The following is a 24,996-nucleotide window of genomic DNA, read 5'->3' as shown; positions in this document are numbered from 1 at the left end:
CTATATGACACTCTGCATCTCCCTCAATTATTTGCTCCAACTCACCTGAATATTCCTCTTCTAACCACCATATTTAAAACAGTAATTGCCATCTCCTCCTGGACTCAAAGCTCTATTCCTGCTTCCCTTTTTCTTTGTTCATATAACATCCCTTTCAGTCATAGTGTGGTGGTGGTTTAGTCGCTAAGTTCTGTTGGGCTCTTGTGACCCCATGGACTGTAGCCCACCAGGCTCCTCTGTCCATGGGATTTTGCAGGCAAGAATGCTGGAATGAGGTGCCATTTCCTTCACCAGGGGATCTTCTGGACCCAGGGATCAAACCCACGTCTCCTGTGCTGCAGGTGGTCCCCTGCATTGCAGGTTGAGCCACTAGGGAAGCTCAGTCATAGTGTGTACTTTACTAACTATGTCTATAATTTACTGCCCTCACCTGCTGGACCATAAATTCTTTTAAGGAAAGCTTCCTTGTTTTTTCATGTATATATATATATATTATATATATAATATATATATATGCATATATATGCATTATATATGGAAATTATCTTAAACAGAAGGAGACAGTAGACATATGCTGAATGAATAAATCCCCTTTTTTAGTTATATATAAATGTGTATGTGTGTGTTAGTCACTCAGTCATGTCCAGCTCTTTGTGACCCCATGGACTGTAGCCCACCAGGCTCCTCTGACACTGGAATTTTCCAGGCAAGAATAATGGAGTGTGTTGCTATTCCCTTCTTCAGGGGATCGTCCCTGACCCAGGATTCGAACTGGGGTCTCCTGCATTGCAGACAGATTCTTTACTGTCTGGATCACCAGGGAAGTCCCATAAATATGTATTATGTATGTACACAAATATAAACATAATATATGTCATTGATGAAAATTAAATATCTAAATAAAAGAATACTGGTGAATTTGAGTAGATGTAAAGTTCATAACGAAAATAGAAATTTAACTATGAAGTTATCAAACATTTAGAAGAAGTAGTTTGAGAATTTTAAGCAAGACTACAAATAACTTAAAGGATAAATAATTCTTTCTCAGTCTCCTGAATTATAACCAGTACTGTGCCTTTGTGACATAAAGTGAGACCACTTTTTTAAAAATTTGTATTGAACTATCATTGATTTACATATTGTATTTTAAAAATAAAAGTGTGGTCACTGTAAATGGTGCTGCTCTCCATCCTGCCATGTGAATAACCATTTCTCTCCCAATTACTGTCTTCTGTGCCTTTATCATTTTTTTCATTCTCTACAATTTGCATATCAAAGATTCCAGTCACATCCAAAGATATTTAGCTGATTTGAGTCTCTAGAGCTATGAAACTAATTAGAAGGAGAATAGATATTCAAAGGAGAGAGATGGCAAATGAGGAAAAATAGTTCAAAAATTTTTATTTATACTGGATTAGAACAAATCTTTTCTTTCTCTATATATTTCAGTCAAGACACCCTTTTCTTTCTTGTAATTCTATTCCCTTATTCTTCATTAAGGCACAGTTCTTTATCCTCTAGAAAGCTTTTTCTAATTTATAAAATTAGTCCAGATGAAAGCTTTCTCTCATTCTTTATTTAGCACATATATTATACAATTAGCAATTTACTCAGTATCATTCTCTTATTATTGATGTCACACACAATACCTTGTTATATTTCTTTGGTGTATACTGGATTTTTTTCATTGGCTGTAACTTAGGTTTATGTCTCTGCCTTTAAAAATAGATTATATAGAGGGCTAGGCCATCGAAGTCTTCAATATCTATTTGATCTGTGGTTTCCAGTAAGGGTTTCAATAGGCAACACATTAATATGGTTGATAGAATGTATTCTTTTCCCCCATTTTTCTCTTTATGTATAATACACATCAAGGGATGTTTTGTAAGACCTTGTCTTTTTCTTTTACAGGTATCATACAGACTTTTTGAAGACATGGGCCTCTTTGAAGCTTTTAAAATTCCAGTTAGGGAATTCATGAATTATTTTCATGCTTTGGAGACTGGCTACAGGGAAATTCCTTGTAAGTAGAAGAATTAATACTTTTAAAATCCATTAAATTTGCTATGGGTAATGGGATATTGAATTAAGAGCTAGCACAGAATTACACATTGTAAGCACCCTGTATGGCCACGTGGTATAGTGATTAGGAGATAATAGTTTATGTTAGAATCCTGGTCCCTTTACAAATCAGCTGCAGGACACCCTGGTCTTAATTAACTTTTAAATGCCTCATTTCTTAATCTGTAAAATGGATATAATAATAACTACTTCATAGGATTGTTGCAAGGATAAAATGATGTAACAATTGTTAAAGGATTATAATAGTAACTTGCACATAAGTAGCTCCAATTTAAGTGTGTACTAAATAAATACATGTTAATTTATTGCTCATTTTATAACATACTCCTTTTACTGGGTAGAATTCTCAACCTTTGCTGTAGCATCTGCCGAGTTAACTAACAATTAAAGTTTTTCAGTATAAGATGAGCCTGGCTCGGAATAGAGGGACAGGACGATGATGGTCTAATGAATAAAATAGAAAAGACAACTGGAAGTGGTTGTGGGGAAATTATTAGGAACTTTTTAAAAAATCAAGATAAAATGTGAAGACCAAAGGAGAGGGCACAACCAAGAGTCCAAGCTTATAAACTTAGAATATTGCAAGAATAAGTCTGTCCTTTGTAATCATGAGGAACTGGAATACAGAAGAGATAGTAAATTTTCAATATGTAGCATTTCTGTATCATCAGAACATGTAAGTAGCTTTGTCCTACATGCTGCAGAATATATGAAACTGGAGAAATGGCTGTAAATCTAATCAGAGGTGTACAGAAATCACATGGAACTTTAGAAAGAAAAAATAGTTTAATGCAGTATGTAATAGAGTTTGTGTTACTTAAATCATGTTTTAAGTTTCTAAATTTGCTTTTATGTACTTTGAACTTTAGAACCCCAGAACTCACGTCTATTTCTAGTAGCAGAGAGCTTAAGTAAAAGTTGTATGGAGACTAGAACAAGCGTGTTCAGAAGGGGTAGGGTAGAGCATTAACCAAGTGATTCATTATTAAGACACTGGTTTTGAAAATGCCATCACATGCTATGTTAGGATAAAAATACACAGTTAATGTGTAATAGGAAAGAGGAATGAGTTATTGAGTTTACAAGTTGTATGGTAGAAAAGGAGAATCAAGAATTAAATCTACAAATGAAATTTGTGGAAGAATATGGGACTCAATGCAGACAAAATAGGATGGTGGAGTAGAGAGGGGAATTTAAGAGCTCTGGGCACCGTGGGAAATTCTGGCAGATGGGGCTATGGAAGTGGAGAGAGAGTTATGAAAAAGGGGTAGTTTGAAAGGATCTTAAGATAAGCCTTGCTTTTTTAAATACTGCTTTCCCAGAGCTACCCTGGTTGAATGCCAAAGATTGACCTAAGTGTTAGTGATTTCTCAAAGCTTAAGGAATTACATAAATAAGCTTTTACAAAAAGGAAGCCACTGCAAACATTACAGAACAGCTAGTCATCAGACTAAATTTACAAATAATATTAATTGATGAATTAAATTTAAATTTATAAATAATACTAATATTACATTTCCATATAATATAATCAGCCATTGCCAAGTTCCACTGAGTTCAAATCTCTTTCAACTTTTCTCTAGATAGTATTCCATTAACTCATAAAGTTGACCAGTATTTATTCAACTGTAAAAAGTTTGCAGATTATAAATTTTATTATTATCTATTTGTATATTGCAAGTAAACAGATGTTTTCCCTGAAATACCAGGTTCTTCATGTAGAAAAGAATTTGTTATATCTTTGCTTTTTCTGTTAGATGTGAAAGGGAATTTATTTACATCTTATCACAGAAAAGTTTTAACTTAATTCATGATCACTTTTAAATCTTAATACCATGCATGTTATAGGGTTATAAATTTAGACCAAGATAGATATTTATTAAAAACTGTATTTATCATTTTTTAAATTAACATATGCAAAAATTTAGCATTTATTCCTAGAGAACTGTGTTTCTAATATCTCTGTATAAACCCATAACTACACAAAAAATGCCTAAAGGTAACCAAAATAGGGCTGCTGCTGCTGATAAGTCACTTCAGTCGTGTCCAACTGTGTGACCGCATAGACGGCAGCCCACCAGGCTCCCCCATCCCTGGGATTCTCCAGGCAAGAACACTGGAGTGGGTTGCCATTTCCTTCTCCAATGCATGAAAGTGAAAAGTCAAAGTGAAGTCAGTCATGTCCGACTCTTAGCGACCCCATGAACTGCAGCCCACCAGGCTCTTCTGTCCATGGGATTTTCCAGGCAAGATTAGCCTTAATATGACAATGAGCTAAAATGTTAGAAACTAAAATTTTGTTACAGCTTTAATACACTTTTTAACAATTTCCAAGAGAAGCAGGAAAGTATGAAAGCTTGTACATTTATGCCTAGAACCTTTACTGAAGGACCCGCCTGCCGGAACAGGAGATGTTAAGTGACTGCGGGTTAGATCCCTGGGTCGGGAAGGTCCCCTGGCGGGCTACAGCCCATGGGGTGGTGCAGAGTCAGACGCGACTGAACACAGTCAGCACAGCCTCCGTCTAGTTCAGTTGGATCAGGCGTGTGTGACGCGCCGCCTGAGTTTAAAGGTAGTCACTGAGGCAACATGGAACAAGCTAGGAGGGCAGAACTGTTACACTATTAGCTACTTTCCAAAGGTGGGGGAAAAGTGTTTCAAGTCTCATTTCTATTATTTAGTACTTTGCTTCACTTATTGGTGAATAGGAGCATAGAGAACTTTAAATAGAAAATCTGTAAATTGAGTTCTAAAAACCTATAAATTTTATAGGCATCTGCAGCCTTCCATAGCAGCTCATTGCAACCCTGTGCTTGAGGAAAAGGATTAAAAGAGAAAACAGGTCTATTAAGACAGAAGAGGGGGTAGGCAGGTTCTGGGAAAGGGGAAGGCGGGTGATGTTATTAGTATGTACACATGTGTTTATGTGTTGTCCAAGAGGCAGGGGCGGGGGTTGTTTGCCAGGTGGGTGAGAGAATTATTGAGAGATTTGTCCAAATTGCAGAGATGAAGGAAGAGGATGAGAATAATAATGATACAATAAGGATAGCTCTGATTTCATTCCTTAGCTCTGTCAGTTCCCTATCAAGGCCAGAAAAAGAGCAGTCTTTGAGCATATTTGTCTGTCTTATAGAAACTTCTCAATCCCCTATGTTGACTTAGGTGCCTTTGCACCTGAGGTGCTCCCCAGAGAATTAATAGCAAGAGCAGCAGTGCCACCAGCACTTGGCATAATATTTTTTCATAGAAGGTATGAGTATGTGTTTAATAAATATCTTAACGACTTCTTAAAGGCAGATAAATTTTCCATCCTGCTTAAGTGATAGTGACAGTGTAATCCCTTTAGAGTTACACCTGCATAACTATATCTGTATAAATATATGTGATTTGTATTAAAGGAGTTAGGTTTGGTTAGCTATTGTTTAGCACTTGTGAACCTATACTCAAAAGCAAAAGAAAGGTTTTTTCCCCCCATATACTCTCATACCTAGTTTTTAAATCAAGATTATGTTAACCTCTAAAAAGCAAAACATATATCGAAAAAACTTTTTAACTTTTATTTTATGTTGGAATAGAATCAATTAACAATATTGTGTTAATTTCAGGTGTACATCAAAGTGATTCAGTTATACATATATGTGTATCTACTTAAAATGATTATAAATTAAGTTAGGTTTTAGTTACTCAGTCATGTCTGACTCTTGAGACCCCATAGACTGGAGCCCACCAGGCTCTTCTGTCCACTGAATTCTCTAGGCCAGAATACTGGAGTGAGTTGTCATTTTCTTTTCCAGGGGATCTTCCTGACCCAGGGATCAAACCTGGGTCTCCTGCATTGCAGGCAGATTCTGTACCATCTGAGCAACCAGGGAAGCCCCAAAATGGTTATACTTACCTCAAAAAATGTGTTTAACAAGCTTTCTCTTTTTTTTACATTTTCAGCACTAAATTATTTAGATAGTATGTTAAGTGAAATTTTGGGCTTCCCAGGTGGCACTAGGGGTAAGAACCTGCCTGCCAATGCAGGAGACCTAAGAGACATGGGTTCAATCCCTGGTCAGGAAGATCCCCTGGAGGAGGGCCTGGCAACCCACTCCAATATTCTTGCCTGGAGAATCCCATGGGAAAAGGAGCCTGGTGGGCTACAGTCCACAGGGTCACAAAGAATTGGACACAACTGAATGACTAAGTGTAAGCACACACACACACACACACACACACACACAGAGATAAGCTATAAAGCCTTCTGGACTGGGACCTTGGGATGGGGAACAGGTCAGGAAGTAGTATAACTCAAGAGCTACAAGTTCACCTGACTTAGTTGTCTATTTTTCATCCCAAAGAGACACAGTCAATACCCTGATACCGCCTCCACCCACCTTGTAATGCTGGGCACATGCACAGGTTTCTCTGACTTGTAGTAGTAATGGTAGTTACGTCACACAGTAATTTTCCCAGCTTGTCGCAAGGGAAGAGTAAAGAACTTAACCCAGAAACTCTTTTCCAACATAGCCCCAGAAACCCTCTGACCAGGTTGCATGTTCTTCTGGTGGGCCATCACTGCCTTCTCCCTCCTCCATGGCTTAGCTTAGCTTTTATTTTAGCTCTTCAAATCTATTTTTACAAATCCAGCATTGATTTTTGAAAGGAAACTGGTAATCTGCACTAACTCATTATTGTGTCGTAAGAGCAATCACGTATTTTCAGTTCAGTTCCGTATAGTCACTCAGTCGTATATGACTCTCTGCGACCCCATGGACTACAGCACGCCAGGACTCCCTGTTTATCACCAACTCCCGGAGCTTGCTCAAACTCATGTCCATGAAGTTGGTAATGCCATCCAATCATCTCATCATGTATTTTAGGTGAATGATATTTACATCACTCACAAGCTTAGTATACAGCAGCCACTTTAAAATAGGTCCCCTTCTGTAATTCTCGAAATTGTACTATAAAATAGGCACTATTATTGTCTCCATGTTTTTAAGATAAGGAAATGAGACAATGTTTTAAATGACTCAGTAATACAGGTAATAAATGTCAGAGCAGAGATAAAATCAGGTATGTCCTAGACCCTGGGACATCTAGCATGATCAACTTTGTACACTGGCACAAATATAGATTTAAAATGTAATTGTCTTAAATCATTTGGGATAGTCCACACATGGAGATAGAGACCCCAGTTTGAATAAAAGTGTTCTTGGGAGACTAGGTAATATCATTTGGCAATGATACAGTGAATAAGGTTTGCTGTTTACCACTCCAGAACTTAGGAGGTCTGCTTCTCAAAGCTCTTCTGAAAACATCCTCTCAAGACCTCCCTCAACCCTTCACTGAGTTTCTGGAGTGTTTACCCAAGATTTACCCATGTGTCTTCACTTAAAGTTGCTAGAAATGTAGGAAAACACACACCATCTTCACACGTGCTCCTGTCTGCCGCCAACAACACAGATGCCCTAATTTCTGTTTTCTTCCCTGATCGGAGAACAGGTGTTGCTCTCAAAGTTTCATTATTATTCTGCTTGTTCTCCTCTGTTTTTGCTTCTCCTCTTCTGTCGAGTGCTATTCAGAGATGTCGTCTCTTACCTTGTAGAAGGAAATCATATCATGGTTGGTCATTAGAAATAAAATGTATGAAGTTAGCATACTTAGAATGAAGCATACCAAATCAGTGAAGTATTCTGAAGGGCCAGATAAGAGAAAAACGTGGAAAAAATGGACTGAGAAAGAAGGTGAGCCAGGAACACAGTGGGCCTTTGATCACGGTTCCATAGAAGCTAGACCACACGTGTAGAAATAGAACCCTATTTCTATGATAGGGGCATTTTAACTGGGGGATTTGGTTGCCTTGTAGATTTATACACTTCAGGATGGCTCAACCCCTTATGTTATTGTACAAGGAAGTTTTAATTTTTTATCTTTCTATATTTCCTAGAACTTTATTCCCAAACCAGAATTTCTAGATCAGAGAACATTATCGATTTTGGTTTTGCTTTGCTTTGTGGATTTTATCTATTAATACATATAAAAAAATGTTACTCATTCTCTTACAGTGTTTTAAGTTTGATACCGAAGAATAACACTGTTTTCAATGCACAGGTTTTATTTGAGTGCTATTTATCAGAAATGAAACACTGGGTGGTAGGGACCATTGGCCTGAGCTAGGTTAAGTGTATCACGGGTCTTTTGTTCTGGTCCTCTGTGTAGTTTTACACAGGAGCATGGGCCTAAGGACAAGAGTAAACACTGCAGTGGATTCACACAGTGAGTTTATATATGTTGGGTTATTTAGAGAAATTTATTTATGTTAGGTGGATGCTGGACACAGATTTTGTTCACTTAAGACATCTGCATGTGTGATGAATGTTGTAAGTTTTGTGTTTTTTTTTTCTTGTTACTATGAATATTATAGAGAAATGGAAGAGGAATCACAGAGTATTTGTCCTAGAATGTTTGGCTGACTTTCACCCAGGTTATTTAAAATGTGAGGACTAAACCGTTTGTCCAGTAGGTGGCACTCTTAGTCCTCGGAGCCCAGAGTTCACAGATGCATGCCTGTTCCTTTGCATTGGTTACAGACCACAACAGAATCCATGCCACGGACGTCTTACATGCTGTTTGGTATCTCACGACACAACCTATTCCAGGCCTCTCAACTGTGATTAATGATCACGGATCAGCAAGCGATTCAGGTACATATTAAGTTCTCTGTGCTTCCCTTGTAAACTATGGGAACGGAAGAGTGGCTTTTTAAATAAGTGAACATAACTGATACCAGTTTACTACTTTCTTCAAAGCTATGTTATTTTCATTGTCTCTTCTCAGATTCTGACAGTGGATTTACACATGGCCATATGGGATATGTATTCTCAAAAATGTATAATGTGCCTGATGATAAATACGGATGTTTGTCTGGAAATATCCCTGCCTTGGAGTTGATGGCCTTGTACGTGGCTGCAGCCATGCATGACTATGATCACCCAGGAAGGACTAACGCTTTTCTGGTTGCAACGAGCGCCCCTCAGGTAAACCTTTTGATTTTGACCAGGAAAGTAATTCAATTTTGAGATTTCTCTGAAGAACATTAATTTTATAAATCTGACTTATAGCAGGCACCAAGCAAATACGAACGAAACTATATTTAGACCTGAGATAAAATTCTTAGAGACCATGCTCATTTTGAAAAGATATGATGGTTTGTTCTAAGTTATTAATGATGGGTCTACATTTATCAACTATGGAGATCCCGTCTCAGTTTTCTTCTGAGGAAGAAAAACTGCTGAATTCATGTTAATGAATTTCCTCAACAAAGAATATCTGACCTGTACAAAACTTTTCTTTCTAAAAAGATTGGAGAACCAAATCTTTTTCAGTTCTTTAAGAATTAGAGGCTTCTTTGGATGTAAATCCAGTTCCTTTGAGATATATTATACCATATCATTTTTATGGCATTTTTGTTGATTAGGAAGAATTAAAGATTGATTTATTTTATTTGAGGTAAATCTTTTACCTGAACATAGTTTTCTCAAAACAGTAACTTTAAAGAAGTTCCTCTGGGCACATGCTTAAATTTCAGTCAAATATCGATCACTGTATTTAGGAATCTCCATCTATATAATTAAACTTTGATTTAATCAAACGGATGGACCCATTTTACTAAAGATCCCATGATCTTATTTTTCTTTCTAGAGGCTCTAGAGACTAATCTGACCCATTACTCTTTTTTGTCATGTTTGCTTTTTGCCTTTTACTCTATTCTCATCTATTTTTATCTGTTTCCACACTCTGTCTTATAGACTAGCCTAGAGCTTTCCTTTAAGTTCAGTTCAGTCGCTCAGTCATGTCCAGCTCTTTGTGACCCCATGAATCACAGCACCCCAGGCCTCCCTGTCTATCACCAACTCCAGTCCTTTAGTTAATTAAAATTAATTTCCTTTAAGTAATTTTCCTTTCATCTGTATACAGTACAAATATCCTGATTTTTTTCTGACTACTTACATTTCTTTCACTGTTTCCTCCATACACTATATATTTTCCCTAAATATAACCAAATCCTTTGGCCAGCACATTTTACCATTCAGTTTTCCTACATTTCCATGTATTTTCATTTACCTCAATATTAATTTTCATGTGCTTGGTCTTTCCTTTTTGTCCTTATACCTTTTTTTCCCTTCCATCATCAATCTGCCACACTAGACTTTAGACATTTTTTTAGGCAACTTTCTTTTGCTTCACAGCTTCCCTCAGCATTATTCAAACAAGTAGATATTTACTATACACTTTCAATTACTAGACAGAGGGTGATATTTCCTATGACTATGAGGTAAGAATAGTTTGAATTAGGGGCTTCTCAGGGATATCATCCCTCTTTATTAGTTACATGTGTTTAATTAAAAGGAAGTCATTCTAATTTTAGATGTGGGGGATAACTGAGTTACCTCTTAGGGATATTAATATATTTTCATATTTTTATGGTTAAACTCCTATGCCTTGCAAAAAGAAGAGTAATCTGAAATAAGCTAAGTCTACGCTCTTCACTTACAAGAATTTGAAATAAAATTTCAAGGAAATGAACTTTATCTTACCAAAAAAAGAAAAAATAACCAAGAAAAGTAAACAGTCAATGTACAGTAATAAGTAATTCTTAACAACCAGCTATCATACAGTTGCGCTTCTATGTTCTATGATAAAAGGTGATTCCAAATGCTTTGCATATTCTTATTTATTTTTGTTTTTAATTTAAAAAGCTGAACTCTTGACTCTCGTCTTTGCCTAGGCGGTGCTCTACAATGATCGCTCAGTCTTGGAGAATCATCATGCGGCTGCTGCATGGAACCTTTTCATGTCCCGGCCAGAATATAACTTCTTAGTTAACCTTGACCATGTGGAATTTAAGCATTTCCGTTTCCTTGTCATTGAAGCAATTCTGGCCACTGACCTGAAGAAACACTTTGACTTTGTTGCCAAATTTAATGCCAAGGTAACTAGATTTGTATCAGTGCTCATTTTCTGGCCACATTGAAAGATGTCATGGAATGAGGGTGTTAAAGAAAACTCATTGCTGCCACCTCATAGATGTCAAATGTGGAAATGAAATGCAATGCAGTGTTAAACCAGAAGCAGTTATTTAGGCATTGGTCCCAACCTGGAAACTGAATATATTGAGGTCCTGTCAGTATATATTATACCTTGTACTGCAGAAGAATAATAGAATTCTAACTATCATTATGATTTTGTTTTAGTTTTTTTTTGCTCTCATCTCTGTGGAATACTAATACCTCATAGTAGTAAAGGTCAAAAACCTGAAGCAGAATTTAATACATCAAACATATAATAAATGCCCAAAAAGTAACTCAAGAAATTTTCTTATTATTTGTAGCTACAGTATTTTAACAGTAATTTATAACACATGCTAGTATTAAATAGCATTTATTTTCAATTCCATAATTATCCATCATTTGTTATTATTTTTTTAGGTGAGCTATTTCACTGCTAATTTATGCAAGCCAAATAACATTATTTGAAACAGCTGAGATGTTTCTCATTACTTGGTATTCCTATCTGCACATGGTAAACAGATCGGAATACAGAGTAACAAGATGATCAGTTTTCTGTAATTTATTTTCCCCTTCAACTTGTGCATTCACTTAAACTTTGTTCTTCAAACAGGTGAATGATGAAGTCGGAATAGATTGGACGAATGAAAATGATCGTCTACTGGTTTGTCAAATGTGTATAAAGTTGGCTGATATCAATGGGCCAGCTAAGAGTAAAGAGCTCCATCTTCAGTGGACAGAGGGTATTGTCAATGAATTTTATGAACAGGTAGCTAATTTAACTATTTTTCTTAATCATATTGAGGCTGCTTATAGATTTCCTAAAGCAGCAATCCCCAACCTATTGGGTACCAGGGACTGGTTTCATGGAAGACCATTTTTCCATGGATGGAGGAGGGGGTTGATTTCAGGATGATTCAAGAACATTACATTTATCGTGCAGTTTATTTCTATTATTATTTCATCTGCTCCACCTCAGATTATCAAGCATTTGATCCTGGAGGTTGGGGACCCCTGCTCTAAAGCTTCCAAAGGCTGTAAAAGTGTGATTATTCATTTTATGTTCATGATACCATGAGAAAAGGCACTGGCCAATTTTAATCAGAGGTTTAAAAAAATGACAAAAATTGAACTAAACTATAAACATAAAACTCTTAAAGTAAAGTTATTAAGTATTTTGATGGAAAAAGGTGTTAAGATAATGGAATGACCTCAGAACATATTAGGAATCCCATTGAAATACTCATCAATTTTATCATAATAGAAGCTAGGCTTAAATTTAAATGGATGAATGTATATCAAGTTAAGTTCATTTACTTTTCTAATAGTTTATAACAGCAGTACATTAAAAAGCTAATAAAAATAGCATTTTATTTGACACATTACCAACAGAACATGAAGGGATCTTCCCCACATGACCTTACCCCAACCTTGAAACCTTGTGTTTGGTGCTGTAAACGTCTCTTGTAAGAGGAATCTTGAGGTAGTGGAGATGGGTAAATGTCAGGCATGAGTAGTGACCTAAAAGGCCAGGGAAGAAGTACAAATATGTACCCTAAGGAAAAACAGAAGTAATAACTCTCTTTAGATACTTAAAAGACTGACATGCAAATTTAGGATTAGGTTTATCATGATGTTGTATAGCTTAAAGAAGATAAATTATATAAGATACCACAGGATTTGCTTTATTTAAAAAAAAAAAAAAAACTCCCCTTAAAATAGACATGACTATAGCCAGTCTATAGAAGTTATAAGGAGACAGATTTTAGGTCAATGTCAAAAAGAAATTTGTATTCCCAAAGTCATCCAGAAATAAGATGAGGCCCCTTGGTAAGTAATAAATCACCTTTCACCAAACATATTTAAAGAATTTTTTGAGTATTATAGATAGGACTCATAAAAAAAGTTTATACTTTCTAGAAAAGATTGTGTTTTCTTGAAACTAATTGATACTCAGTCCTGAAATATTGACTATATATAAAATGTAAAGAAAAGCAACTTGTGATAATTCCATTACATATACAGGTATTTTGGTATAATTATTTCATTTATGTTGTTAGGTAATTTTGGGCTTTCAATCTAATTTTTTCTTTAGAAAGATGAATTCATTCAAAATAAAAACACATATACAGTAGTACTATTAAACATAGAAAAATAAGAATATCAGAAGCTATATGATCACAGAAGACATAATTCAACCCAAAGCTGGGATAAAGTACCAATTTTAATTGAAGAATAAGTTATTTTAAACTTTCTAGCAGACAAGACAAAAAAAGGCAAACATGATAGATTATCCGGTGGATATTTATGTCCAGCATTGCCTTTTAAGATGTCTTTATATTCTAACTTACACTCTGATAAAAGGAACAGTGACTAGTGTAATGGCAGAGATCATCTACTGAGACATATACCATTTCTGGTAGTTCCCCTGATCGAAAGCTAAACCCTCAAGATTACCAAAGGATAAGTAGCAACAAAGCAGTCCTATAGGAATCTTAGTAATTTGGGTAAAATCTTTTAGCAGTCAAGTACAGAGAGAGTTCACACATCAATGCCCAGATTCTTGCATATTTGCACATTTTAGATGCCTAGAGAATGGTGACTTAATTTGTATTTTACCCTTTCCTTGTCGTTTGCCTTTCTAGTTAACCGTGTTGCTACATTCCTGTTTCTAGGGTGATGAAGAGGCCAGCCTTGGGTTACCAATAAGCCCCTTCATGGACCGTTCTGCTCCTCAGTTGGCCAACCTTCAGGAATCCTTCATCTCACACATCGTGGGTCCTCTGTGCAACTCCTACGATTCAGCAGGACTAATGCCAGGGAAATGGGTGGAAGACGGTGATGAGTCAGGAGACACGGATGACCCAGAAGAGGAGGAGGAGGAAGCACCAAATGAAGAGGAAACCTGTGAAAATAATGAATCTCCAAGTAAGTCATAAAATCTTTCTCGAATGGGTTTCTCCTAGGATTGTTTTCTTACATAGGTTCTGATAAAGTTGAGCTTCTCATGAGTTACCTAGTTAAGTCCACACATCGTCTACTGAATTGATTATGGATACTCCCTGCTTCCCAAATATCATCATCATCATAGAAATTACAGATTATGGAATCTATTATAATATCATGTTCATACAAAGGTATGTTCTCTGTCATGAATTTTTAAAAAATAAGTAATCAAAGTCTATTTTTCAGAGTATTTAGCAGTGAAAGGAATCTCAGGTACCATCTAGACCAACAGAGGCTTTTACTGGCTTGGTTGGGGAGAGATGCTCAAGTGGTAAGAGGTAGTAATCACCCACTCATCAAATGTTTGTTAAGCACCTACTCTGTGCCAGGCATTTTTCCAGGTATTAAAAATAGAACCATGAACAAATCAGACAAAAAAAAATCAGTCCTTGCCTTTCTTGACTTGTATTTCCAATGGGGTCAGCAGACACTAGGGAAGACTAATCAGTAAGTCCATACGTTAGATGCTGATAAATGCTAGACTTAAAGAGGTTATGAAATATTGCACAAAAAGATTAAAATCATAGACAAGATTGCCGTGGAAGGTCTAAATAAGAAAGGTATTAAAAAAAAAAAAAAAACTTTGAAAGAAGCAAGAGAGTGACCCATGGAAATAGTTTTGGACAAAGCATTTCAAGGAGAGAGGAAAGCCAGCCATGTAAGGTTTTGCTGTGGACATTGGCTGGGTGTTCAGGAAGCACCAGGAGGGCTGGCAGGCTGGAGCAGAGGAAGTGGATGGGGAGCAGCAGGGGGTGACAGTGGGGACCCAGGTGATAGTAGAGGGTTAGAAGGTAGGCTTCTGCAGAATGGAGTTTGGCTTTTTCTCTGAGTAAGACGGGAAGCCATCAGAGGTTTTGAACAGAAAACTTGGTTGATTCAACTTAATGTTTTAACTGGATTGCTTCAACTATTGCATGGAAATTCTTATGGAGTTTGGGGTGAGCAAGGGTGTAAGCAGGACGGTGTGTTAAAAAGCTCTTGAAATATCCAAATGAGAGATGACTGAGGCATTGGGCCAGGGCAGTGAGAGCAGCGACAGTGAGAATGGTCACATCTGGTCATTGATTTTGCAGTGTATCGTACAGCCATTCCGATCTCTTCATCTCTTGAAATATTCTCTGCTGTTACTCATGCCATAGGGACAAGGATAATTAGGAAAACCAATAACCTTTCTAGTGACATTGCACAAATACTGTCCCTGTGTTCATGGAAATATAGTATGCAGTTTCTACCTACCTTCATCAAACACGATCTTACTGTTGGTAGTTTTCAAAGCCTTTCCCAAAAATATTACCAGTGAAAGACACCTTGATCATTTGTTCCTGTTTTTTAGCAGTCAGGAAAATGAGTGACATAGTTCATTTTGGCCATCTAGTAGAGAGATAGTCTAATGTGGATATTAACCTATTTCACCCTCAGGTAAGTGCCCTGTTGTAAGCTCACATAAGCAGAGATAAAGAACTCATTATTAACCATAGGCTGGGTAGAGAGGGGCAATTTTGGTTTTAGGTCAGATTTTTGCTTAAGTTCTTACCCATGTATTAATGTTGATAACAGAATGAGAGGAAAACCAGATGTTGTTTTTCTTCAGTATTCTATTCTCACGTTAATTTTATTTTATTCCTCTGATGCTTATAAAAAGATTTCTATTAAAAATTCTGTGCTTACCTTGGCATTCAGAGTTAGGAGCTAAGATTGGATTCATGGATTATTTATTCATTTTCTCATTTAATAAACATGCATGATTTTTTTTTTTTCATTCAGAGAGCCAGGTAATTTGCTGTCTGACTGAGGACTGGGCAGTTTTTCCACTGAATGTTATTAAAAAGTGTGGTCAGCTTAGCTACTGGAAAAGCTTTGCTCCCATGGGCCCTACCTGATTGCTATTTGAACGCAAATACATCGAAACAACACACACATAATCTATGCATCAAGAATGAAAGAACCTAGGTTAGGAAATTCAACAGGCTCAACCTGTCAACATAGGCTTTAGCAGCAAATGCTAAATATCCATTTTGTCTCTGTTCTGTAGAGTTGAATGGCCATACTGACTCCCAGATTCTAATGTGTTACTCTCCTGATATTCCCTTTTTAAATCATGCTCACTAAAGCAGGAATGAGAATTCTGTGGATTCTATTTACTAGTGGCTTCTAAACATCAACTGGTCACCTTACATTAGAATTTAAGACATCATCAACAATGATTTGATAACCATAGCTTTTGAAAAATTACCTTTGAAGTTTCCCATTATAGCCAAGAAAATGATAAATATTGAGCAGCATTAGTGTTTAGTAAAATTTGGCCACATGGAATTCTGGAAATGGAATTGGTGACCACCCAGTTCAGCTGCCTCATTTTACAAAACTCTACATTGAGTCTCAGGAGTTTAACAGACATCCCAAGGTGTAGATGGTTTCTGCAGAACCAGAATGGAAACTCAGGTTTCTTCAGTTTTAACTCTATTATTACTGACTCTTAGTAATTTTAATTTCAGGATTCATAATGACTGAGATGGTTAATTTGGTTTATCCTAAAATTTAGATTTCAGAAAAAAATGTAAATTAAATATGCATTGATAATTTCAGCAATCTGTCTAACTTGTGATCTCTCAGGAAATACAGAATAAAATGTTTCAATATGGTATCCTAGGGAAATAAAGCTTTTTTCCCCTACATCATAATTAAATCCGAAAGATTCCTACAGTGAACTAAGAGGTTTCTAATGAAGCACTAAGCTGCATTTAGAATTTGAGCAATGAAAGGACCTTTGTTCTCATTTCAAAAGGTTCCAGTGCTGAACAATTTGGCTCCCAATACAGACATATTTTAGACCACCTGCGGACTCTAATCTACGCAAATTTATTTGGTACAAACTCCCTTCTACGTCACCTTATTCAGTTTAATTCCAGAGAGGTTTATTGCTAAGGTTGAGCAGCCTTAATAAGAGAACAGCTGCTCTCGTGGGGGCTGCCCTGAAAGGAAAAAGAGAAAAAATGAGCTTTTGTTAGCTTCTTCCCTATGAATTCACTGCCATGAGTGTGTATAACTTTCAGATGGAATAATCGCCTTGGGCAGTAGAGTATGTCCTATGTCTGATTCAAGTCTATCCTTCAGCCAGTGATTCACCTATAAATGTCTTGACTTAAAGGATTAGGTTAAAAAGTATGTTAACATGTAAAGATTCTCAACAGTAACTGATTTGAACTTAACTTCAATAAAAACAATGTAGAAATAGACAAGGAGATAACTTTGGTAGAAGAGTAATTTTCAAGGTTTGCTCTTAAATATTAAATGCCATTGCCTTCTCCGTAAATATTAAATAGATGCATATATTTTATTGGCTTCTATAGAAAGAATTCAGATTGTTTTCAATTTTAGTTTATTTATTTCCCTTGTTGAGAATCTTCTAATTGAAGAAAGTGACATTATACTCCATGTAATCTGCCTGTACACCTACCTGTCACTTACCTGGAATGCTTACTCACCCAGTATATTTCGTTCTCATAATTTACACATCCTTTGGGAAAAGTCTTATCTATTCCCTCACAGGTTGAGTACCTGATGTTGCCATATTTTGATGTGTCAGAGAGAAATTGTGCTGCATGTTCTTAAAAATGACAAGGAAGACTTTGCTCAAGACTCTTGAAATGGGAAAGAGACATCAGACTCCACTGATCGAAACAAAGGCAGGAGAGTTTCTACACACTGGGATGAGCTGGTGGTAAAAGTACTAGAGGACCTTAGAGGGGAGTTGGTCAGTGTGATCAGGCCACTTGTGTTTGTTAATTGACTCTTATTGAAGTTAGGCTCCTTGCCTCCCATGGAGATGTTTGGGAAGGGACCCTGTCTTCCTGAATAATTGCATTTCAAAGGATTGGCTCTCAGGTCCTTGAGAAAAATGTTTCTGGGTTGTCAAACTAGTGAGGCTGGGAGATTTATCTACACTACGTAGGAGCAGAGCAAGAAATTGCAATTACAAGTTTCATAAAGTAGATGCTTTAAGGAAAAAGAGATCAGGGTCCTAGAGTCTGGAAGAAACCTGTCTAATGTTTAATGAACATGAGGGAAATATTAAGGCTCTCTTGATCACTATGCTACTGCTGCTGCTAAGTCGCATCAGTTGTGTCCGACTCTGTGCGACCCCATAGACCCCACCAGGCTCCCCCGTCCCTGGGATTCTCCAGGCAAGAACACTGGAGTGGGTTGCCATTTCCTTCTCCAATGCAGGAAAGTGAAAAGTGAAAGTGAAGTCGCTCAGTCGTGTCCGACTCTTAGCGACTGCATGGACTGCAGCCTACCGGGCTTCTCCGTCCATGGGATTTCCAGGCAAGAGTACTGGAGTGGGTGCCATTGCCTTTTCCCTTGATCACTATAGGTCTGTCATAAAACATAGCATGTGTATTTCAGTTTTGGTCTTCTAGGCCCTCTCTCCTATAGATGGTAAGCTCTTTTAAGGTAAACTCTGAGACTCATTGGTTTTTGTTTCTATAACATCCAGAAAACTGCCATATCAGTTCCTGTGTGTCATGCTCAGTTGCTAAGTCATGTTCTACTCTTTGCAACCCCCGTGGACTGTAGCCCACCAGCCTCCTCTGTCCATGGGGTTTCCCAGGCAAGAATACTGGAGTGGGTTGCCATTTCCTTCTCCAGGGGATCTTCCTGACTCAGAGATCAAACTGACATCTCCTGCATTGCAAGTGGATTCTTTACCACTGAGCCAATAGGGAAGCCCTGCTTGTCAGTTAGTAGGTGGTAAATATAAGCTTATTCGTATCATGAATAATATAATTAATATAGAAAATATTTTTAAATTCTTGCTTATGACTACCTGTATCCATTCCTCCTGTTATTCATTCAACTAATTTCCTTATGTGTCTCTATGGTTGAAAAGCAACTTAATTTAATATCCTTTTTCTGAACGGTTTTTGAAATTGATCTTAACATTTTATAAAGTACAAGAAAAAATTTATAATAAAATTGTTGAAGGAGTCATCAGCATTTCCACAAAAATTTTGGTTGATGGCATATCTCATAGCCATCGGCTTTGTTTGTTTGTTGTTACTATTTGTTTCTTTTTCCTTCCAGATTGTACATGGTAAATCATTACTATTTCATTAAGTACCCTCAAATTGCCTTGCAGATCATCCTGGTAACTTGCATTGTTAACTCTTTAATATGGTCTCAAATCAGAATTTCCTGTGAACCACTTTTTCTTACCTTTATTATGTTTATCACTTTACTATGTCAACACTTTACCGTTTACTTGGTACTGTGGAACAGAAACTAGAAAGAACATAATTCACTTAGTAAAACGTCTGTCCATGGGGAAGTTTACAGTCCAATATGAGAATCTTTGCCTAACTTCCAAATTCTCAGCCTGTGTCTAAAATGATCACTCAAACGAAGGCACATTGTAATCTGGTTGCTTAGACAAGAGCAGCTGCCTGCTTACCCTCTCTGCTTGGAGATTTGCCAGTCCCTGCATGTTCAACATATTCCTCAAATCTGCCTCTCACCTACTGTCCCCTTTCTCAGTTCATCTTGTCACTCACCTGTTCACATCAGAAAGCTCAGGGTTGTCTATGATTCCTCCCTTTCTTCCTCACAGTTGCCAAGTCCTGTTAACTATACCTCACAAATGTGTCTCATGTTTACCTATGCAACTTCTTTTCCATTATCCCCATCCTAGTCCAAGCCACCATCATCATGAAGCATCCTCCCAGCTAGGTAATTTCCCTCTCTTCCTGCCACACTTCAAAGACTTTGTACAACTCATATAATTGTCCCTATTTGCTTACTCTCTATCTTACCATTGGAATCAAAGCTCGCTGCTTACGAGTTCGAAATTAATTTTTTTTAGTCCACAGGAAGCATAACAGTACTATCAAACATGTCTTATGAGTTGAATTGGTAGACAAAGCAAAGAACAATGTAACAAGAAATTATCCCAATAATCTAGGTGGAAATCTTGAGAGCCTGAATGGAGTGGGAGTAATAATTCCAAGATACAAACAGAACCTTGTATTGGATATTACCAGATGTCAAATACTGTTCACAGTACATCTCAAGGACACAGTAATGCTTCTTGCCATCTTCCTCTTATTTCCCTACTCTCAAAAATGATTATTATTATATACACATCAAGTGTATACATATCATTTGGTTCTTAACTCCTATGAATAAGATGGAAAAACTGCCATGTACTTAACACACAAATAAGTAGTCTAATTTGGTGCTTTCTCAGGAAAGAAAAGTTTCAAAAGGAGGAAAGTCTACTGTCAAATTACTCAGCACCTCCTGCAGAACCACAAGATGTGGAAGAAAGTCATTGAGGAAGAACAGCGGTTGGCGGGCATAGAGGACCAGTCCCCCCAGCAGCATCCCTCAGAACAGATCCAGGCCATCAGGGAAGAAGACGAAGAAAAGGGGAAGCAGAAAGGAGAGGAGACCCCAGCCCCAAAGCCAAACCAGTGACAATGGATAGAGTGAGCTATGTTTCCAAGCAGAGTTACTTGTCACACAGACTCTTTTCAAGCCAGCACAATACTTAGACACAACACTGTAGAAATACAAGAAGATGGGCAAATGGCTACGGCATTTTGGGATTCTTCGCATTTTGTGTGTTTATTTTTACAGTGAGGTACATGATTTAAAAAACTCTCGCTCAGAGAAGCTTTCACATTGTAACACCAGCTTCCAAGGATTTTTTTTTTTTTTAAGGAAGAAGTATATGTGTGTGTGTGTGTATATAAGCTCTCACATAGATCCATGTAAAACATATTCACAGACACACATGCAAACACACAGACACACTGAAAGCTGGGATTCCTGGCCCCACAATTTAGTAACATTCATATTAAGATATATAGTGGTCACTGTGATATAATAAATCATAAAGGAAAAAAAATGAAGGAAAACAAATCACAAAGGAGATGGTGTGGCTTAGCCCAGAAGCAGTACAGCAAATGAAGTTATGACTAAGGAGCGTTTGCTCTTAGTCCTGAGGGATGAAAGTTCCAGAGCATTGTTTGAATTCTGATACATCCTGCCGACGTTGTATGCGTGTGAGTGAGAGAGAGAGATAGAAGTGATGCTCAGGTGTATGTACGTTCGTGTGCACCTAAGGAGAGAATTGGCTTTGGTCGTTCACAGCATGGCTGCAGCAGACGACTCAGCACAGGTGACCAAACAGGATGAAGTGCTCTCTCGAGTGTCTCCACCTCTATCTGGCTTCAGCAGAAGCCCCTCTGCAGATGGAGGGAATTAGCAGGATGAGGGCCACAGGTCTGGTTCTACTGCTGTCCCCAGCCTTAAGCCCGGAAGACTGAGGCATTTTCCAGAATAGTCTCTGAATGAATGTATAGGAGCTGTCTGTGAGTATGTCTGTCATTCACCTAAGATCAATTCACCATGGAAGGGGATGGCATTCTTTACACAGAAACACCTCAGAAGGAGCTGGAGTCAGGTCTTTTCATCAGGTGAGAATTCTAAAAGGTAGCAGAGAAGATCTGGGAAACGACTCTTCAGTGGGCTCTCCCATGTCTTAATTTTGCTGCAAAATGTGTTGTAGAAAAAGAAGGGAAGGCAAACAGAAACCCACTCTGAGACAGATGGTGAGAGATGAAGGGGAAAATTTTCAACCTAGGGCTTGGTATTTATTGACACAGTGAAAGCCTGATTCTTGGCGGCTGCTGAAGGTTGACTTTTAGTTGGCCAAAGTTGCTCGGACAACCCTGTTGTATTCCGTGAAGGGTGTGATGGGGTGGCTTGTATCTGCAGCCTGGCCCATTGTCATGTTTCTTTTGGCAGGGAGGACTCAAGAGGGATTTGGGGGGATTGGGCCTATCATTGAAAGGCTTTTTTTTGTTTGTTTTTGGTTTATCTACACTTGTTTATGCTGTGAGCCAAACCTCTATTTAAAAAAGTTGATACTCACTTTCAATATTTTATTTCATATTATTATATATTTGTCATTAATAGTTATCTTGATGTAAATATAAAGATTTGTTTGTGTTTCTGTAGATAGTTAACTTTTTTTTAAGGGAAAAGGGAAACATTTTTATAAAGTTCTATTTTAGTCACCATTTTTATACATTGTAGCTATCTCCAAGCCCAGTAAGAGTGATGGTTCATTTGCATGAGGTCTGTGAACACCCACTCATCTACCTGTCCTAATTTAAATAATCATCTGATACAGTTATTTTATGCCAATTAAATGAGGATGCTGCAAACAACGTTTTTTCACTAGTAAGTAACTTCGGGTAACTCTTGGATCCGTGTCTCCCAAGCAAAAGACCATCTTAATCCCGAATGTTTATAATCAGTGTCCCTTTCTTCCCAAGACTTTTTGCTTATACCTTTTTCTTCCGTACAGCACTATATTCAAGCCTGTTCATCATCTAAACAACCTTAGCTTCAAGTAAATCTAACTTGTAAGTTCTACTTATTTCCTCTGAAATCATAGAAAAGAGTGTTTACATTGAAATGCCTTCGTTTCTCACAAATGGATACTCTTCCCTTCTAAAGCAATGATTATACAATAATCCACTGCATTCTTAAAGTAAGGCAAAGATAGTACAATCAAAAATAAAGTTTCAAGGCAACTTTCCCAGTAAGTAGGAAAATATGAAAATGATCAAATGGATGTAGATTCTACCTAAATTTTATATATATATTAGTTAATACCAGGTCTTCATTATTTAGGACTTACTGAGCTTTTTCCCCTTGTATTGCCTGTGTGTCTCTATGTTTGCAAAACTTACTGTGAGTCAAATACATTTCCCAAGCAAATTTAACTATTTTCCTTTCGTTGCAAATAACAGGAGGATTTAGAAAAGCACTTATATTCACATACCTCTTGTGTCTAATTACTTAACAAAGCTAATCTTTCCCCCTGCTCCAAATATATAAATATAAAAGTGAAGGAAGAAAAAAAAAAGGTATTGAGCAAGTTGAATGGCAGCAAAATACTTCTAAATTCATAACTGTGTATTGACGGTTTCATCAAAGCTCAGTAACCCCAACTAGGAGCCAACCTGGCTGCTAGAGTAGACGGCTAAGCACATGGCCTGATTTTTGTTTTGTTTAAAGTGGGTGAAATAATGATAGCCAAAGCAGCGAGAACCTCTTCATTCCAGATCTGTGCTCATCAGTCCAGGCAGATTAACCATTTGTTCTTCCAAGATAAATTGCCCATGTGTTAAAGCTAAAAGTCAGTTCCAAAAAAGGAATGGAGATTCATCAAATGTGTGACTTTCATACTCCCCCCACCTACATCCCAAAGGATGCCGAGGGACATGAAAAGATACCTTCTGCTAGTGATGGTCTCCCTGTCCTTGGTGAGAGCAATATTACAGTGTTCCCTTCCAGCTCCAAAGCTTACTTCCTGTGGTGCCAGTGTATTTGTTGCAATTTACTACAACTTTTATATGAGCCTAATTATAGGTGCCATTAGATAAACTCAGGTCTTATAAATGAAGGAACGTGTAGCCCTCTTACAGAAAAGGAGAATTGTATGGACAGCCATGAAGTTAATGGTAGGAAAAGTAGGAATTGGTGACCTTGATGGCTTGTGGTTGCTCTCTGTTCAGTAAAAGACCAGGTGTACTAAATGTGTCACCAATATCATTTCCTGCATGCTGATAGAACGTCTTTCTGGTTATCAATCTAAGCCAACCCTGAGGATATATTGTTTCCTTGGTGAAAACACCACTTTAGCATATTTTTAAACTATAATTTGTTTTTGTAATTTACATAAGACCTGGTGTTGCTCTTAGTCAAAAATGAAGACAGTAGCTCTGTACAGAGATTTATCTATGTTGGTCTTCATCTGAGAAGTGAAGGAATTTCCTCATGTTATGTTTAAGAAAAGATCTACTTTCTAAACACAAAAATCTCCATTATGTCTGTTCTGTTTTGATGGAATTCCAGAACAAATCCTAACCATTGCAGTCCCAGTAAAACTAAAGATAAGGCATTGTATGTCAAGTAGGCTTCATTGCACGTATGTATTGTTATTTCCTCACGCCCTTGCCTCTCTAAGATTTGCAGTGTCCCGTGTCTCCTTCCCAGAGAACTTTCACTGAAGGGAAAAGCTGTGCAAAAGGCATGAGACTCAGGCCTATTCTTTGTTTAAATGATGAAAAAAATATAAATTATTTTCTAAGTAATAAAGATATGAAAATTATCATTGTAAATAAAGATTAAAGTTTGAAACAACTGCTTTACAAATGTGAGCTATTTGTGTAATGAACAACTGGCAAATAATGAGTCAAAAAAAAATTTCTGCTTTAGGAGGTATTTTGGGTGCTTTCATGTTAGTATAGGGATCTCTACTGTCCTTGTCATTTACAAAATTTCTAAAATAATAGTGAAAACCACAATAAGGGTCTCATAATCCTGCTCTTCCATTCTAAGTCTGATTCCTGCTTAATACTTTTCCTTTTTTCAAACTGGCAGAAGACTCCAGTAAAACAGTCTGTATACTTTCATAGTCTAGAGTGAATAAAATTCTCCATATAATAGTCAGCTAGTGAGTGTGGGGGAAAAAAAAATCAATAAAATTTCAAATGCTAACAGCTCACTTCTTCCTGATATCTGAGCACTACAACATCTGTATGCTCTCAGACCAAACTGAATTCCTTTCATCTGCCTTCTCTCCTAACATGTAGCAGAATACTGTGTAACCATTGTTCTAGGTCATTCATTTCTCTATGAAATAAAACTATGACCTTGCTGATACTGTCTGTCCACCCAGATGGAACTCTAGGAGACCAAGGTCTTTCCTGGTAGCCCAGTGGTTAAGACTCCATGCTTCCAATGCAGGAGGGTGTGGTGTGGATTCATTCCCTGG

At 37.3% G+C, this 24,996-nt stretch overlaps 1 protein-coding gene across 1 annotated transcript in view; it reads left to right on the top strand.

The window, feature by feature from the left end:
- PDE3A (phosphodiesterase 3A) overlaps positions 1-24,362 on the top strand; it is a 368,430-nt gene extending 344,068 nt beyond the window's left edge. Inside the window, exons 10-16 of the mRNA XM_004007550.6 lie at positions 1,912-2,023; positions 8,661-8,774; positions 8,908-9,107; positions 10,859-11,062; positions 11,752-11,907; positions 13,814-14,066; positions 20,389-24,362. Coding sequence (XP_004007599.3) covers positions 1,912-2,023; positions 8,661-8,774; positions 8,908-9,107; positions 10,859-11,062; positions 11,752-11,907; positions 13,814-14,066; positions 20,389-20,618 — 1,269 coding nt within the window. The 3' untranslated portion in view covers positions 20,619-24,362. The remainder of the gene's footprint in view (positions 1-1,911; positions 2,024-8,660; positions 8,775-8,907; positions 9,108-10,858; positions 11,063-11,751; positions 11,908-13,813; positions 14,067-20,388) is intronic.
- Positions 24,363-24,996: the final 634 nt, after the last annotated feature.

Source organism: Ovis aries, chromosome 3 (assembly GCF_016772045.2).
Source record: "Ovis aries strain OAR_USU_Benz2616 breed Rambouillet chromosome 3, ARS-UI_Ramb_v3.0, whole genome shotgun sequence".
In the NCBI taxonomy this organism is placed as follows: Eukaryota; Metazoa; Chordata; class Mammalia; order Artiodactyla; family Bovidae; genus Ovis; species Ovis aries.
This window is presented reverse-complemented; position numbering and strand designations above follow the sequence as displayed.